This window comes from Rhododendron vialii, chromosome 4a (assembly GCF_030253575.1).
Source record: "Rhododendron vialii isolate Sample 1 chromosome 4a, ASM3025357v1".
Classification (NCBI taxonomy): Eukaryota; Viridiplantae; Streptophyta; class Magnoliopsida; order Ericales; family Ericaceae; genus Rhododendron; species Rhododendron vialii.
Genome location: NC_080560.1, coordinates 2,045,001 through 2,060,411, shown reverse-complemented (window position 1 = coordinate 2,060,411; position 15,411 = coordinate 2,045,001). Strand labels below are relative to the sequence as shown.

The 15,411-nt window shown below is 38.4% G+C and overlaps 3 protein-coding genes across 4 annotated transcripts in view; all 3 read right to left on the bottom strand.

Moving 5' to 3' along the window:
* Positions 1-1,046: 1,046 nt before the first annotated feature.
* Positions 1,047-5,678, bottom strand: LOC131322404 (reactive Intermediate Deaminase A, chloroplastic). The gene is made up of 6 exons (XM_058353725.1): positions 5,404-5,678; positions 3,447-3,562; positions 3,280-3,324; positions 2,548-2,621; positions 2,410-2,459; positions 1,047-1,480 (listed from the first exon to the last, which is right to left on the bottom strand). The coding sequence occupies exons 1-6, from the start codon at positions 5,591-5,593 to the stop codon at positions 1,386-1,388; spliced, it is 570 nt and encodes a 189-aa protein (XP_058209708.1). The 5' UTR covers positions 5,594-5,678; the 3' UTR covers positions 1,047-1,385.
* Positions 5,679-8,881: 3,203 nt separating this feature from the next.
* Positions 8,882-12,429, bottom strand: LOC131322406 (protein translation factor SUI1 homolog). Of its 2 annotated transcripts, XM_058353729.1 has the most exons (5): positions 12,248-12,429; positions 10,504-10,575; positions 10,199-10,404; positions 10,049-10,102; positions 8,882-9,126 (listed from the first exon to the last, which is right to left on the bottom strand). In XM_058353729.1, exons 2-5 carry the CDS (start codon positions 10,538-10,540, stop codon positions 9,082-9,084), a joined length of 342 nt encoding a protein of 113 aa, XP_058209712.1. In that variant the 5' UTR covers positions 10,541-10,575; positions 12,248-12,429; the 3' UTR covers positions 8,882-9,081. The 2 variants fall into 2 exon arrangements, with proteins under 2 accessions (XP_058209712.1, XP_058209711.1); XM_058353728.1 differs by having other exon boundaries at positions 8,882-10,404; positions 12,248-12,426.
* Positions 12,430-13,980: 1,551 nt separating this feature from the next.
* LOC131322390 (aconitate hydratase, cytoplasmic-like) overlaps positions 13,981-15,411 on the bottom strand; it is a 9,137-nt gene continuing 7,706 nt past the window's right edge. Inside the window, exons 18-20 of the mRNA XM_058353699.1 lie at positions 15,004-15,102; positions 14,669-14,911; positions 13,981-14,470 (exon numbers count right to left, since the gene is read on the bottom strand). Of these exons, the coding sequence (XP_058209682.1) occupies positions 14,402-14,470; positions 14,669-14,911; positions 15,004-15,102 (411 nt within the window). The 3' untranslated portion in view covers positions 13,981-14,401. The remainder of the gene's footprint in view (positions 14,471-14,668; positions 14,912-15,003; positions 15,103-15,411) is intronic.

Here is a 15,411-nt window from a genome sequence, read left to right as displayed (position 1 = left end):
TGGTTCTATATTAGGTAAAAGAATAACCTCAATTTTGGAACCTCGGTTTTCTCTGATTGTCCACGTATCATGATAGAAAAAAAAGAGACGGGTGAAGAGGGAGAGGGGACCTTGGTTACCCGTAATTCTTCACATATCGCGAGGGGGGGGGGGGGGGGGGGGGGGGGGTGTGTCCGTACCTATGAGTTGGCAGAAACACCATTTAGAGGAAACGGTATATAATATTGTGGATATTTTGTCTTTTTTACATTTCAACCAACACTATAAAAATACGTTAATTAGATTAAGTATTTTTGGGTACTAGACGTGTGCTTATTCATGTGGTATTTATACTTAATAAGTCATCGGAAGACGAACTATATGAGTCACATTTTTTTTTTCCCCGCGAACAAAACATATCATATATAGAAGCAACCCAACCAACGTATTTGTTAACATTCCATGCATAATTTTTTTTTTTTATGTAATTTATTGAAGTTGTTACATGCAAATATCACATGATACCCTTGAACTGTTGTATTATTACTCGTTAGTCATTAGTTTGTCTTTCTTCACGCGAAAAATAAATTGGTCTCCTCATTTAGACAGTTTGTGTGATTGTGTATGGTAATAACATAGTTGCTGTCTAAAATATGATGATTTTAAAAAAAGAGAATCACATGGTTTTAGATTACATTTTGGAATTGTATTATTCATCTACCTTGTTAAGTAGGCGAATGAAATCGCACCTGTAAAAGGTGGAAAAAAAAATCGGTTTATCAATTTTCTTTATGAAGTGGAAAATATTATTTGTCACTGGTTAAAAAAAATTTAAAAATTGAATCATTTTTTAAATTAAAATTAACGGGCAACACAGGAATATGCATTACCTTTTCGTTGATTGGGGAAATATATGCATCAATAAGGCTCGAAGACGTTTTTAGGGAAGTGATGTTTGCACTCCCTATAACAATTTGGAGAGGACGAAAATCACTCCCCTGTTTTTGTGTGAGGAAAACAATTAGCACAACATAATTGGAAGGGGAAAACAAAGTCAACCGGCAAGCTGAGGAATAGAAATTGGAATAGGCATTGTTAAAAAAGTTCAATCATGTTATTGTGACACAAAACAGAAATGATTCGTGTACAGCTGCTGTGCACAGCAGTCTATGCACGTAGCACAGCTCGACACAAAACGAGGCACCAATTTCAGCATGAAGGCATCATAAAATGAGATTTGAACATCCAAAGATTCCACGACCGGTCTCTAAACTCACTAAACAAATTTTTTTTTTTTCAAGTCCAAAAACCAGATTTCCAAAACTCAACGCCGAGAGATGCCACCTTGACCTTGCACCTTATTTACTTGAGCTTTATATTCCAACTTCCGGCAATCGGTAAGGATATCAGAGGGCTGCAATGCACTCGATTTCAATTCTTGCATTCAACGGTAATGCTGCCACTTGATATGTTGAACGAGCTGGAGCTGGTGAGGGAAAGTCTGCAACACAAGTCATATTACCCATGTTACATCAAATGCTAACTACGCCGATGTCAATAAGAAATTTGGGAAAGATAATATTGGCCCAATATAGCATTAGGAATTTATTTTCCGGTGAAAGACGGAAAAGCAATAGAGAATTAGCCAATAACAATCGCGCTGAACAACTAGAGGGCGTTAGCGTGAAATAAGAACGGAAGACTCAAGAAAGTTGTTAGAACATTCCAGTTAAGACTTAAGACTAATCCCTTATGTGATATAACCCATGCTAACGAAACATCCCCAACAAGTGGTTACTACTACATCTATAAACATGAAGGCTAAGTACAAATCCCAAGTTCATTCACGAAAGGAATGCATCATCAAATAGAAATAGAGCTATTGTCATTTGTACAACTAGAAAGTGCTTGGGATCTTAGCACTGCACATTTTGCACCGACCATATCATGGTCTCATCATAAACAGCAATGCTAGTATAACACATCGGGAGCTAATGAAACTCTCGGAAGATCTAGCCCATGTAGGTTTCGATACACAGGCACACAGCGAAATCATGGAGTACTTGTATTGTACCGTATGCAACTTGATGGTGAGTAACACAGTACAATCTCCATGAATGTGTCAAATATCGTTGTCTTGTAAATCTTATACACTCAACTCTCTCATTCTATGTCATTTCCTTGTTCCTATTAGTCTTGTAACAATTTCACGATTAATTTTTTTTTTTTTGCTGTTAAAAAAAAAACTCTCTCATTCTATGCTTAAAGAACATACTGTAGAAGTGTAGATCATCTTCTACTCGTTCCTAGCTGACACGAACCAAAAATGGTGAAATGTTAAGAGCAATGGAAGGAATCTTGTATTAGAGTTAGCATGCAAAAATTGTACAAAAATACTGTAATTGAATAATTGGTATGTGGGAAACTCACATTTAGCATAAATTTCATTCACTTTCTTGAAGTCGTTCAAGTCAGCCAACCTGGAAGAAAAGAAAGAAATGGGACATTCAGCAATATTCTAACTTCCAATGTGTAACCACAAAAATCACAGACAACAGTATGACATACATGATTGTGGTCTTAACTACCGAGGAATAGTTGGCACCACTCGCTTTCAGAATCTCCCCCATATTTTTCAAAACCTGCAAAATTTCATGCGATCAAAAATCTAGTCAGTCTGTTATCAACCCATCTCAAACCTTGATTACCCGAAAGGCATCAAGGCAGTTCCTTTCTTCTTTTCCCTTGGTGGGTAAAAGTTCAAGCACCCCTAGTGTGCAATCCTCAGCGTCTACCCAAGGTACAACACAGCAGAATTTAGCAATATATGCACATTAAGGGTACCAAGATTACAACAGATAACCATGCAACAAAATGCTTCAGTGCCAAACTTTCCAAATTCTGTATTGTAGTGGTTGAGGGGAGAGTAAAATGGTACCAATAATTGTGGACAATAAACTGCAAGGAAACAAGTTGATAATCTAGTAAGGAAGAATGTGGTAAAAAGAAATTTAATATCATGAATTCTAATATCACCATCAACCAAACATTATAACCCAAGCGTAGACCCATTCAAATAGCTATATTTCAGCCCGTGAAACAATTAAACAAAGCTGAAGCTTCTCAAACCCTTTTAAAGTGCTACACGACTCACAACTCACAAGCAATTCCCCATAAAAGTAAACATCTCGTTCATCAAACGTCGATTATGCTTCTGGTAAGTGAAAGTCAAGTCAAAGATAAGACATATCAATACATCACAAAAAATAGTTGTAAATTTACATGCCAGTGGCAGTTTACCTGCTCTGTTTGGTCCTCTACACTCTCGGAGATGAACTTCCCTGTCTGCATTTTAAGCACCGAAAATCCAGAAATGTAACAGTCACAAGACATGCATAAAGTCATGGTATATTTAACTACAGACATGAAAATTGTGGAATAAAACATGACATAGCAATATCACAAACCTCTGGAATGAGACCCAGTACACCAGACACAAAAAGAAGGTTATTGGCTTTGATGGCCTGAGAATATGGTCCCAATGCAGCTGGAGCCTTGTCAGTCATAACAGCCTCCTTTACACCTAGAATGAACGAAAGCAGATAAGGTGCATCCACAGGAAAATGACGAAAATCAAAATAAGAAATCAGAAGCGGAATAACATAGGTAAGCATGCAAGTGTTACATTCTATGCCTACACAAATTATTGAAGTTAGTTCTGCAATTTAAAATTGGGAAATGGCAGAACATCAAATACATAATTCTATTAGGCAACAAACTTAGCGCTTTGGTTAGTGCTTTGTCTAAGCAAAAATCAACACCTAAATTCTCCATCAAAGCCAGTATTTATATTATTGACAGTCCTAAGACTCCTAACAAACACTAAGCACGCCAGCTGCTCAATCCATCCCAATACAGCACTGATATTAACAACAGACAACACCGGCACCTAACAGACTGCTGGTTAGTGGTTAAGCATGCCAGCTGCTCAGTCAGCTAAGTCTGCTATATGATCTCTCTTTATTTAAGCTCTACATTCAAAGGAATGAATTCACTTCATTTTATCTCCCTATTCTTACTAAACCTCTTCCTCAGTTCTCCCTCTACATTGTTTTCATTCTCTTCTCAGTTCCAGAACATAAACATCATATCAGAGCCTTATTAGAGAAACCTCTGTGGTTATCTCTGAAATAGTGCAATACTTCCCGTTAATCTCATTTCAAGCTCGTTTAGTCTGCGAATTCCGTATATTATTTCAGTGGACGCTGTACATATTTGGAAACATTGTCTGTGTGGTTTGGTCTTCAAGTGCTTGTTTGAAGTGCTTCATCCAGTTTCCCCGCAAAATATAGAGAGAAGAGAATGCGATAGGATATAAAGAGAGAACAAAGGTATATTAATTCTCTCGAGTGCTTGTATTGACTATTGAGGGTCAAAACATAACAAACTTCTTGACTCAGCGCAGCTGGCAAGCTAAACCTGCATTCTGTTAAGTGCATATAACTTGGGTGAGAATTTCCTGCCCAAGGATGGACACATAATTTCAATATTGGGCAGGCGAATGTTAATTTTTTTTATCACATAAGAAAGGTACATAAATATTTTCAATCAACCTATACATTTACAAAAATATACACACATAGCTGTAGATGAACACACTCTTTATACCACCATACCCATTTCAAAAGATAAAATATCAAACCTAGCGTTAATTTTTTTTAATAGATGCATCCAACGATTATTGAACTTTTCAAAAAAATCTTGGATGGGCAGGTATTAGATTTTCTTTCAAAACATTGGGTTGGCGGACATAGCTAATTTTAACGTTTTTAAGAAGCCACTGCTACAATTCGAATGAAATTTTGGAACTTGGGTAGGGTGGTCGCCCAGGCTTGTCCACCAGTCCTTGTTCCAGCAAATTTGGATAGTGATGAGAAATTGTACGAAATGGAGAGAACTAATGGATTTTTATTGGTCCAAAAAGGGGCACTTCAAGGAATCAAGTACCAATAAACTGCCTTTAACAGATTGTCTGGTTTGCAACCGAGAACATTAACAGATTCCAATATAACATGTATGAAGATTCCAATAACAGATTGTCCGGTTTGCAACCGAGAACATTAAAAAAAAATGCATTTTTGTCAAGAAAAATCAAATTCCTTTTGATACATTAAAAGAACTCAACGATAATTAGTAACTAGAGGCAAAAGGTTAGAATTTTTTCCGATAAAAATGCATTGCTTTTAACTTTACGTTTTGCAGGACGAACAATCTTTTTAACGGAGCTAATAGAGTACGCACAATTCACAACTTCGTCGCAAAACAAAAATCCACATTTCAGCAAAACTAAGCAGTATCAGCAAGTATTAATCAGTACTAGTCCTTAGACTATATCGTTAGTTGTACGTAAGAGAAAGAACTCACTCGCACTGGTTGAAATGCCTAAGAAAGCGAAGGGCTTCGATCGCAACGAGAACGAAGACGATGATCGCCACAAGCTGAAGCCCGCCATCGATACGACGCCGATGCCGACGGCCAGAGTAGCTCGATTGCGCAGTGCGCCCACGTCGATCGCCGGCATATGTAAGGATCTCGCGGCGGCGCACCACGTCATTCTATCTCCTGCTCTCTCTGTCTCTCACACACACACAGCACACACTGACTTGGTAAGAAAACTCGTCGAGTCGTTTCTGGTGTTTTTTCTTCCTTTGTTCCCTGTTTTGCCCTCGGGAGTGGGTACCACATGGTGCCCACCCTACACATTCGGATTGTCCGTTGCGATTTTGGATGGCTTGAATTTAAAGAAAGAATCGCAACGGCTTGAATTTAAAGAGAGAATGTGGAGTGAGAGGAAAGAGAGAGTTTTAATTTAAAAAAATTAAAAATGTATTAAACAACCTGAATATACCGAGAGGACACCACGTGGATATCCACCCGCCGCTGGAAAATTTCTCGAGGATGCGGGGTTGCTTGCTGGTTTGGTGGTAGGTGGGGTCTGTTTGGGAAACAAGCTATTGTATTCCAGTCAAGGGGTTTTTTTTTATTTTTTTATTTTTCAGACAATAGGAGGTTGGTAATTAAGTTAGATTTCCATGGGTATCGATATTATTCCATCGACTCAAATCCAGAATCTCCCAACACTTAAAAAGTGTTGATACACGATCAACTGAACTACAAGCCCTGATCAGGCTAAGAGGTTAGGATACCCCGCAAAATGTTAAAGGCACATACAAAATTACACAAATACTTTTGTTTTTTTCTTCTTCTAAAAGTGAGGTGATCTGTAGTGATAGGTTGAACTTGTTTTCATTTTATGACGCTCCCATTTGGTTGAGCTTGTCCTCTTTGTATTACGCTCTCTCGTGTATCTCTACGTGGTTTCTTTTTGCATCATTAATGATAGGGGAACTTTTTTTGCTATCGTAAAAAAAATTACACAAACACTCACAACAAGCAGGGGTTGAGGATTGCCAAAAACAAAAGAGTTATGTGGGAAATGCCTTTTGTTTGCCAAAAAAACGTTCATTCATTCCTTGACGGATGGTCTTGCAATGATATAGGAGGCCACTTGCCTGGGATTGGGTCGATCCATCTGTCTTTGATGTGCACCTATCGTCTCAGCCTTGGGGGCACGTGCCACCTCCGTTTCAGAAATATCAGAAACAAAAAAGTTTACGCAAGAAGGTTCAAGTAAAATACAGATGGATTCCAATAATTTTGAAAGAATTAATTGTTTTATATACATATTGTTTTCAATATTCTGTCCAAACCTTATAAGTGATTGCCTCATAAGTATGTTAACTGTATGTAAATGAAGGGGACCATGGGGAAGTTCATAAATAGAATAGATAGAGATATTGTTATAGAAAACACCTAAATCAGCGTTGAAAATATTGTGGGGCTTAAGTCAATAATTAAGGTGGTAATCTAGGCCGGCTTGATTTTTCTAAAATCAATTTTACACACCACACCTAAACAAAAGATGTGTTACAAGGTTTGGACAAGAAGACTGAAAGAAATGTCTGACTTATTTTTAAGTATTTTTTCTCATAATTTCCTCCCTATTACCCTCCTAAAATATTGTCCGGACGCCCATCTGTACACAGTAACACAAATGAGAGAGAGTGTGTGCATGAGTGAAGGTGTCGGCCGAGAGGGTTGAGAGCAAAATGATCCAGTGTTGTGTGCTCATGGAAGATTTATAAGGAAGATCAACGGCTAGAGATGAAGACTAGAACAGATCCGACGCACGAGACTTTGCCATGTGGCTTGACAATGGGAACCACCAATTGACGACTCTGGGTTGCCAAAACTGACTTTCCAATTTTATAAAATATCTCCATAGAATTTACTGACATATATGGCCGAACGACAATGCTACTCACACAACGATCCAAACACAACAACTTACACAACTTCTCACATACATGTGGGGTCCACATATAGTAGTGTGTGTGGAGCCCGTATGTATGGGAGAGATTGTGTTTGGTGTTGTGTTTAGATTGTTATGTGAGTATCATTTTTGATGGCCGAATTACGCAGGAACAGGTGGCCCACGACAATGAATTCGGTGGTGCAGTTGTTTCCATTTTCCCTTTGGTGGTGAGCAATTGATAGTTCAATAAAAGTAAGGAGAGAAACTCCAGTCGAAAAATATTTTTGAAGGAAAAAATACTTCGAAGATGAACCTGTTCTGATATGCAATAGTAAGGAATTCTTGACGGTAGTCAGGTAGGTATCAATTTGGTAGCTGCCTATCCCTTTACTGACATGTGACGAGAGTTGATTAGCATAGATGTCATGATTATCTAAATGGGATTCTCTTCGGCCCTCATTTCGGACAAGATCACATGGTTCAAATTTCAGTTGTGTGTCTCGTAATCAACGGTAGCATATTGCTGATTATCTTATCGGTAGGATGCTATTAACAAATCATGAGCATTAATTGCACAAATGGACGGTCAAGATCTGAAATGCCCTGTCCAATCCAAAATTTAGATTGAAGAGATCCATTTCCTCTCTCTCTCCAAAATCTAATACTAATGTTCTCAAAATCCGGCATTTGGAGGACCAAATGGAATGCCACTCCAATTGGGTAATTCAACTCACGGACACCGTGCTGTTGGGATATGCATAACCCTGAGTTTATGGATATACACCTAAGGGCAAATTCAGTGCACGAGACTCCCGCCATTGCGAAGTCTGAGGAATGATTGATATACACAGCCTTAACCCTGCAAGTAGAGAAACTATTTTCGTGACTCCAACACGGACCCAGGAACCCTGCCGAGCGGCACCCTTGCCAAACAAGTGCCGAGCGGCTAATCCGGCCGTTCATCTTGGAATCAACGGCCCGGATCGAAACATCTTTTTCCTTTTCCTTCTTTTTTTTTTTAAAAATCCGTACGGTACATTTACATCTGGACCGTCCAAAACACTTTTGGACGACCGAGATGTGCTCGGCACCCCCTGCCAAGCACCTCTACTCGGCAGGATCTCCATGTCCCTCGAACACGACTCGAACCCATGATCTCCGGCTGTTCTAATTCTTGGTCCAAAACATTTTAATTCTCGGGGAAAGTCAAACTAAAGACTTGTCCTTGTAATTGAAATGAACAAGAACAGGAAATGATCTGGATCAATGCAGAGAGTTTTTTTTTTTTTTTTTTGGGGCCTTTATGCAGAGAGCTGAACATGGTTTTGTCTGGGGTTGGAATAGCAACTGCACACAGAACTGCTCGTATTTCCCTTGATCGTGTTAGAGGTCCCATATCTGTTTCACTCCTATAAACTTCATCAACAGATACACTACAGCAGGAATCAGATCTAAATTGAGAATATCTGAGAGAGAGAGAGAGAGAGAGAGAGAGAGAGAGAGAGAGAGAGAGAGAGAATATCTCGCTGCTGCCGAAAACATTCATTTTATTACCAATGGAGTTTAGGACCCAGTTACATCGTACTAAAATCTCCATGTCATATCAGAGTTCTAATAAAAGAGGGAGAAAAACAAACACACAAATTTATTCCAGCACAAACTAAAACCACACCAACAGGACTTCACACTGTCACTGAAGCTGGTACAATCCACAACAGCCCAGTGCTTTAGAAACCATGCAACTTTATCTGATCCTTCTTCACAATCCCAGCCTACAAAAACATCAACCAAATACAAAATGAGCAAAAACCATAAAAGAAAAAGAGGAGACAATAACTACTTGCTGAAATCTCAAAGTTCTCCATTCGGTTTTAACTAAATTAGTAGGAGTTTTTACTTCAATTTGTCCATATTCCGGAAAAAAAAGTATTAACTTCTTTTTCATTCCCATTCCTACAAGAGTTGGTTTTCTTCCTCGTAATGGGTTCTTCCTTGTGTTGACATTACGGATGTTGGGCTTATGATATGATTCATTGCCTAGTTCCAGATGGCATACAAGGATAAGTAAGAATATTGCTGTTTGTCCCAACAGCTCACCAAACTTGATCTTCGGGGAGAACCTTATGTCTGAATAGGTGTGGAAAATGAGAAATGGTTTCGCTTGGTGGGCCGGAAATGCCCGACTTCTCAATTTTCCCAATCTTCCAGACCTCCCCCAGATCCCTCTCACAAAACTAGCTAACAAGCAAGGTCGAAGTAGGGGATCCGATCCTACTGGAATCGGGACTACACTCACAAAGTCTGACTGCTCTTGCAGAAACCATTACTTTTTTTTTTTTGGACAAGAGATTATAATACCAAAAAGGCATTAAGGAAATGCTGCCCGTATACAAAAAAGGCCACAAGACACTCTTGCTGAAACCATTACTCTTCATTCTTATACCAATTGCGCTCCCTTGACCAATTTCCCCCACACTTCCCTTCTGGAGGTGGGGGGTTCAAAACCTTTCAAGAGCAAGGTGGCAGTAGTGCCTTGTTAGCTAACAAGCATAACCCTTGGCGGATGTGCCCAATAATGCCGCTTAGTGAAACCTCCTCTCCCTTACACTGAAGAGTAGGCTAGAACTTTTGTAAGTGTTGTTTGATGTACTCACATACCTATGAAATCCTATCAATCGAGAAAGAAGAAATTACCTGGACAAGGAAATTGGAAACATTCTTCCGCTGATCACCCTGGAGTTGAATAACCTGTTCATAAGAAAGGAGGATTTTGTTATACATGATCAGCATTCCCTTAGAGATACCCGAGGGATGTATAAAATTTGGTGTTTGCTTAATTATTACCTTGCCAAGTTCTTTGTCCACGACAACAGTACCATTACAGCAGAATTCCTTCTTGAGATCCTTGAGGATCTTTTCGTAGCTGAACTCTTTCTTCAGCCCTTGCACTGTAGTCAGGCTTTTCCTTCCATTCCTCTGTTGGATACGAATATGCACATACCCTTTCGTTCCACTGGCAGCAGAGTCGTCGTTGGCCTCAGCAAATGGATCTGCCGCATAATGTTTAATAAGGTACAAGCCAACAAAGCAAACGCGATATCCTTGAATACACAAGCAAAAAACTCAAACCAATTAGGGGGCAAACTCACCAAAAGTAGTTGGGATTTGGACGTCGAGTTCAACCATGTACTTGTCGGATAAGTAGATGTTATGCACTCAAGCTGAAAATAATAAAAGTTGGCATCTCAGTTATACAAACATAAGCAACCTATCAGCATTCTACAATCAAGAATGCACATTCTGCTGTACTCTATTTTTGTCCACATAAGGGGGAAATATAAAGGGCTGCACATAACAAAGATATAAAGTAACAATTGGTGACCACGTGAACATACAAATCACATTCAAGCTGCCACTCAAATCACCAGAGATCGGACTACTAGTTAAACAACTACCTAAAAGACAAACGGCTGTAAGTCATAAGTTCATAACCACTATTATTCTATTTCATATACCTATACTGATTTTGCACCACATCACTACTCCATAACATCCCAAAACAATTGTTGCCAATTGGTTCTTGACAAAAGTTAGCAGTGTCAAGACTACCGATCAGACTACCGATCAGATAAGGGGTGAATACCTTTTACCCTTGAAACTAACCCAGTCAAGTTTCAAAACAATATGACGTTTAACTCATAAGGCATGAACAAACGGTAGAGTAATTCTACAAATAGAAAGATTACACAATTAAATACAGAAGGATGATACCCATCTCTTCAAAACAATGCAAGAGGCAAGAATTACAAAGAATACATTGTGCGTAAACACGGTTGCGATAATATTTTTTCCATTTGAAATGATTTTTCTTCAAAAAACAAAAACAAAAACCAAAGAACAAAAAAGAATACTCCTTGCTGTAGTTCTCTCCAAAGCTTCATAAACTTATAATGATGTTACAAAGACCGAAAAGAAAAAGAAAAAAAGAAGACCATATATTTGCAGCTTTAACTGGAGTTATTATTTCCGTAAGAATCAGGCCATCCCTAACAAGAAAATCACATCTAAATATTCATCACACAATTCAAACAATGAAAGATCATATGAAAAAACATAGACAAAATACTTCCACAAAGTTCAAATAGCACCAAATTGAAGACCCAAGAACGATATCCAAAAAACATCCAAGAAAACTTGCAAAGATTAATCACCCATCTGTCAATAATCAAGAACTACCAAACTTTTTTTTTAACGGTAAAAAAAAATTTCAATCTTGAAATTGTTACAAGACTAATAGGAGCAAGAAAACAGCATCATGCTCAAAGAGCTACCAAACTGCAGACAGGGAATAGGGATTCACAACAATAACCAGACCAAACATGACTAATCCAAAATCCAACCAAAGCCCTCTTCAAATAATTAACAGAATTCCAAACGAAAAATGGTTTTACCGTCAAAAGTCTGTCACATGTAATATAATCAAAACAAAGCCCTCTTCAAATAATTAACAGAATTCAAAACAAAAAAATGGTTTTATCTTGAAAGTTTTTCACATATACTTGTATAATTGGTTCAAATGATTGAAAACGATCCCAAACAGCTAAATTTACACAGGATTCAGATAGCTACCAAATTAAAGACCCAGGAACAATATCCACAGAACATCCAAGAAAACTTGCAAAGATCAATAACCCATCTGTCAATTATCAAGAACTACAAAACTAGGCTCAGAATTCCATTCCATTCACCACAATAATCAGGCCAAACAAGACTAGGCATCAAAATAAAAAACCAAGCCCTCTTCAACTAATTAAAAGAATTTCACACAACAGAATGGGTTTTAGCCCTCTTCCAACTAATTAAAAGAATTTCATACAACAGAATGGGTTTTACCTTAAAAAGTCTTGTTCTTTTGAGGAAACCTCTGAAAACCCAAATGCCAAAATTCGGATGAGAAGAGCTATTTGGAGGGGAGCAGTGAATTTATAGGGGTCGAAATGTGTGTTTCTTGGCATGCGCATTGGACTGGGTTACATTTGAACGGACGGTGGTGGTGAAGAGTTAAGGAATGGACGGCTACGATCGATGCCGACGTATTAAATTAATTAAGTAGTACCAATAACGCGTAAATTCAACGGACACCACTCATGTGTGGTCTCACGCATTTGGGAAGATTCCAGAAAGGATATGTTGCTTTTAAAAACAGCTCAATTATCATTTCTAAAATCCTAAGAATGATTCCTGTCAATTTTTAATCAAAACCTTTTTTGAAAAAAATTCTTTCATGGAGTATCCTTTATGTGTTGTCATGATCTTATCTGGTGACTCGAAATACTACTTGTTTAACATATCTTTATATGGAAATTAACAGGAAGTTTACGCCCACCACTCAACATTTACCACTCTCTCCACCAAAAGTGTTTTGAACGGTTCAAATTTTTAAAAAACTCTTCCATTTTTAGAATCCGGAATATTGTCTGGCGAGACGGATGGTGAGATGTTTAGCGGTGAATGTTGAACGGTTCGGATCAAAAAACAAATATATTGAGCTGTGAAACATAGCAGTGGGCGTGGCACTGCTAGTAAATTAATGTTTTGAAAAAAAAATGGGAGTGATTTTGCCACTCCCCTTTTTGTTAATGTCACTCATCTTTGTGTCTTGATTAGGTGATTTGTTTTGCGAGAGAAGGAGAGTGACATTAACAAAAAAAAAAAATGGCAAAATCAATTCCGAAAAAAATATATGGTGAAATTTGTGTTTTACGCAACGACGGCCAGAGTCAAACGCAGAACTTCATTGCTATCCAAGACCCAAAAAATAAATGTCTTGAATTGTCCGAAGTAATCATGATGAATTTTATTTTCAATCACTTAAAAAACCACATCTTCACATGAAAAATAAGTTGCATATTTAATTCCCGTCATTTGACAATTATCATTTGATTTTAATATGAAAAGGTGAAGCTAAGAGCAGTTCGGAAAATAATTCTTGCACTCCACTTTCTTATAAATTAACTTCAAAAATTATTTCTTTGTGTTGGTGTTGTATGTTGCTCTAACAGGCAAATTGTAAAGTGCATTTATTAGAAAATAGATTGCAAAAATCATTACCGATTCTCTTTTCAGGATAAGCCCCGTGAAAAGGTTATTCTCATTTTGGAAATATTAGCTTGTCCCATTCAACTACTCATGATTTATAATATCTGTTAGCTCAAAAGACAAATCAAACTCAATCGACAGTTCACCTGTTATACCAAACTCAAGAAAATTAATACCCCTTTATACCTCATTTGTCTGGTAACAATATTGAAACAATAACTCAACCTAACTCAACCTGTTCTCTTGGTTAAGCCTTCTGCAACATTTTTCGGCAACCAAACAGAGCCTAGACATCCATTGGCGGCCCAATTTGGCACCCACAGCAGTGGACACTTGGCATTCTCTTATTCACTTGGGAGTTCAAAGAAGCTATACCATGTACTGCTGCTGTTCAAGGCCTGTAATCCATTCACCCAACATGAAAAAAATAGAAGCAAACTAGCAGACCGCACAAGGGCAAACAGTTGTTCACTTATTTTTGCTTCCCCCAAGTCACAGCCTTCCTAAGATGCTTAACTGCTTAATTCTTACCACATTCAAGGTACAAACTTCTTATGAAAGAGACTGGTACAAATGTTGCGACAAATAGTTGTCTAAATCAACTCGTCGTGCCCTCACTAACACAATTCAAACAAATTTAGAATGCAAAGAGGATAATTCAGTAGTTATTCCGACTCGGAACGGTTCCATTGCAAAACTGGGCAACCAAGAAGCAATAAAGTGGTGCTCTTTCATGAAGAACAACGATGAATGTTTCCCTTCTTATTAAGATCTTTTAAGTGTGTTGTCCAATTCCAACATAGAGCAAGAAATCTTTGGAAGCAGAGGAATCAATCCCTGATAGACAGCAGTTTCCATGGTTGAAATCATGGTGCTGTAACCGTAGGACATCCCAGCAGAAGATGATCATGAGACGAAGAGACGTTTGGGTCCGAAGCGCTAAACAATTTACTGCTTAATCAGGTTCCGGATGACGTATGGAAGGATGCCGCCATGGTCAAAATATGCCAACTCAACCTACAGATGAAACCAGATGAAATCATGAGAGAGGACCATAATGAACAAGTAAACAGACAGAAGGTGACAAAAACAAATAAAGGCAACCAGATTATAAAAAGTGCCTCGTCCAAATCTTTGATGGAAAATCAAGACATGATGGCTCTCTCTCAATCCAAAGAGATACAGATACCAAAAGATCAAGAGTTCAACGCATACCTCTGTGTCAAAGCGGAGAGTACACGTGAAAAACTTGCCGGTGTCAGTAGTAACAACAACATCTTGGCCAGGCCTTATTTCACTGACTTTACTTGGAAGGTCAATGGTGAAACGCTCATGACCCGTCAAGCCTAGAGCGTCTGCATCTTGACCGGGCTTGAAACAAAGAGGAATGATGCCCATACCAACAAGGTTACTACGATGGATTCTCTCAAAGCTCTTTGAGATCACTGCTTTCACTCCCTGATTAAGGATGGAAAAAGACATGGAAAATTAATGGCAACCACACAGCATATCACCAGTCTGATATTCCTAAGAAGTAGAGATCAACTCACGAGCAGCATGGGGCCCTTGGCAGCCCAGTCTCGAGAACTGCCACTTCCATATTCTGCTCCTGCCAGAACAATGGTTGCTTCCCCAGCAGCCTTGTACCTCTGCAGCATCAAATTTAGAACTCATGAGTCTGCACTAAGAAGCAATAATGTGCACTAACAGCCAATCAAAAAAAAAAGAAGAAGTGCATTTACAAGGTTACAACAATGGATTTTCTCAAAGCACAAGGATAAAATGTCCAAAATACAATTCCAAACAAACTTAGTGGTGTAAGAGGATTTAGCAAAACAGTTAACTAAAAGTTCTAAAGCTATTTGGAGGGCCCAGAATAATCAATAAAACATCTCCACGAATAAGCGTAAAAATGCAGAGATATAGACACCACCTTCGACTACAGCATCGGTTCATGT

Bases quoted from the DNA above. Each gene is read 5' to 3' on its own strand.
- LOC131322406 (XM_058353728.1), bottom strand. From the start codon at position 10,540: ATGGTTGAACTCGACGTCCAAATCCCAACTACTTTTG. The intron at 10,405-10,503 runs GTGAGTTTGCCC...ATTATGCGGCAG, and splicing joins CCAAATCCCAACTACTTTTG to ATCCATTTGCTGAGGCCAAC.
- LOC131322404 (XM_058353725.1), bottom strand. From the start codon at position 5,593: ATGACGTGGTGCGCCGCCGCGAGATCCTTACATATGCCGGCGATCGAC. The intron at 2,622-3,279 runs GTAAACTGCCAC...GAAATTTTGCAG, and splicing joins TAGAGGACCAAACAGAGCAG to GTTTTGAAAAATATGGGGGA. The intron at 2,460-2,547 runs GTATGTCATACT...CTTTTCTTCCAG, and splicing joins GTAGTTAAGACCACAATCAT to GTTGGCTGACTTGAACGACT.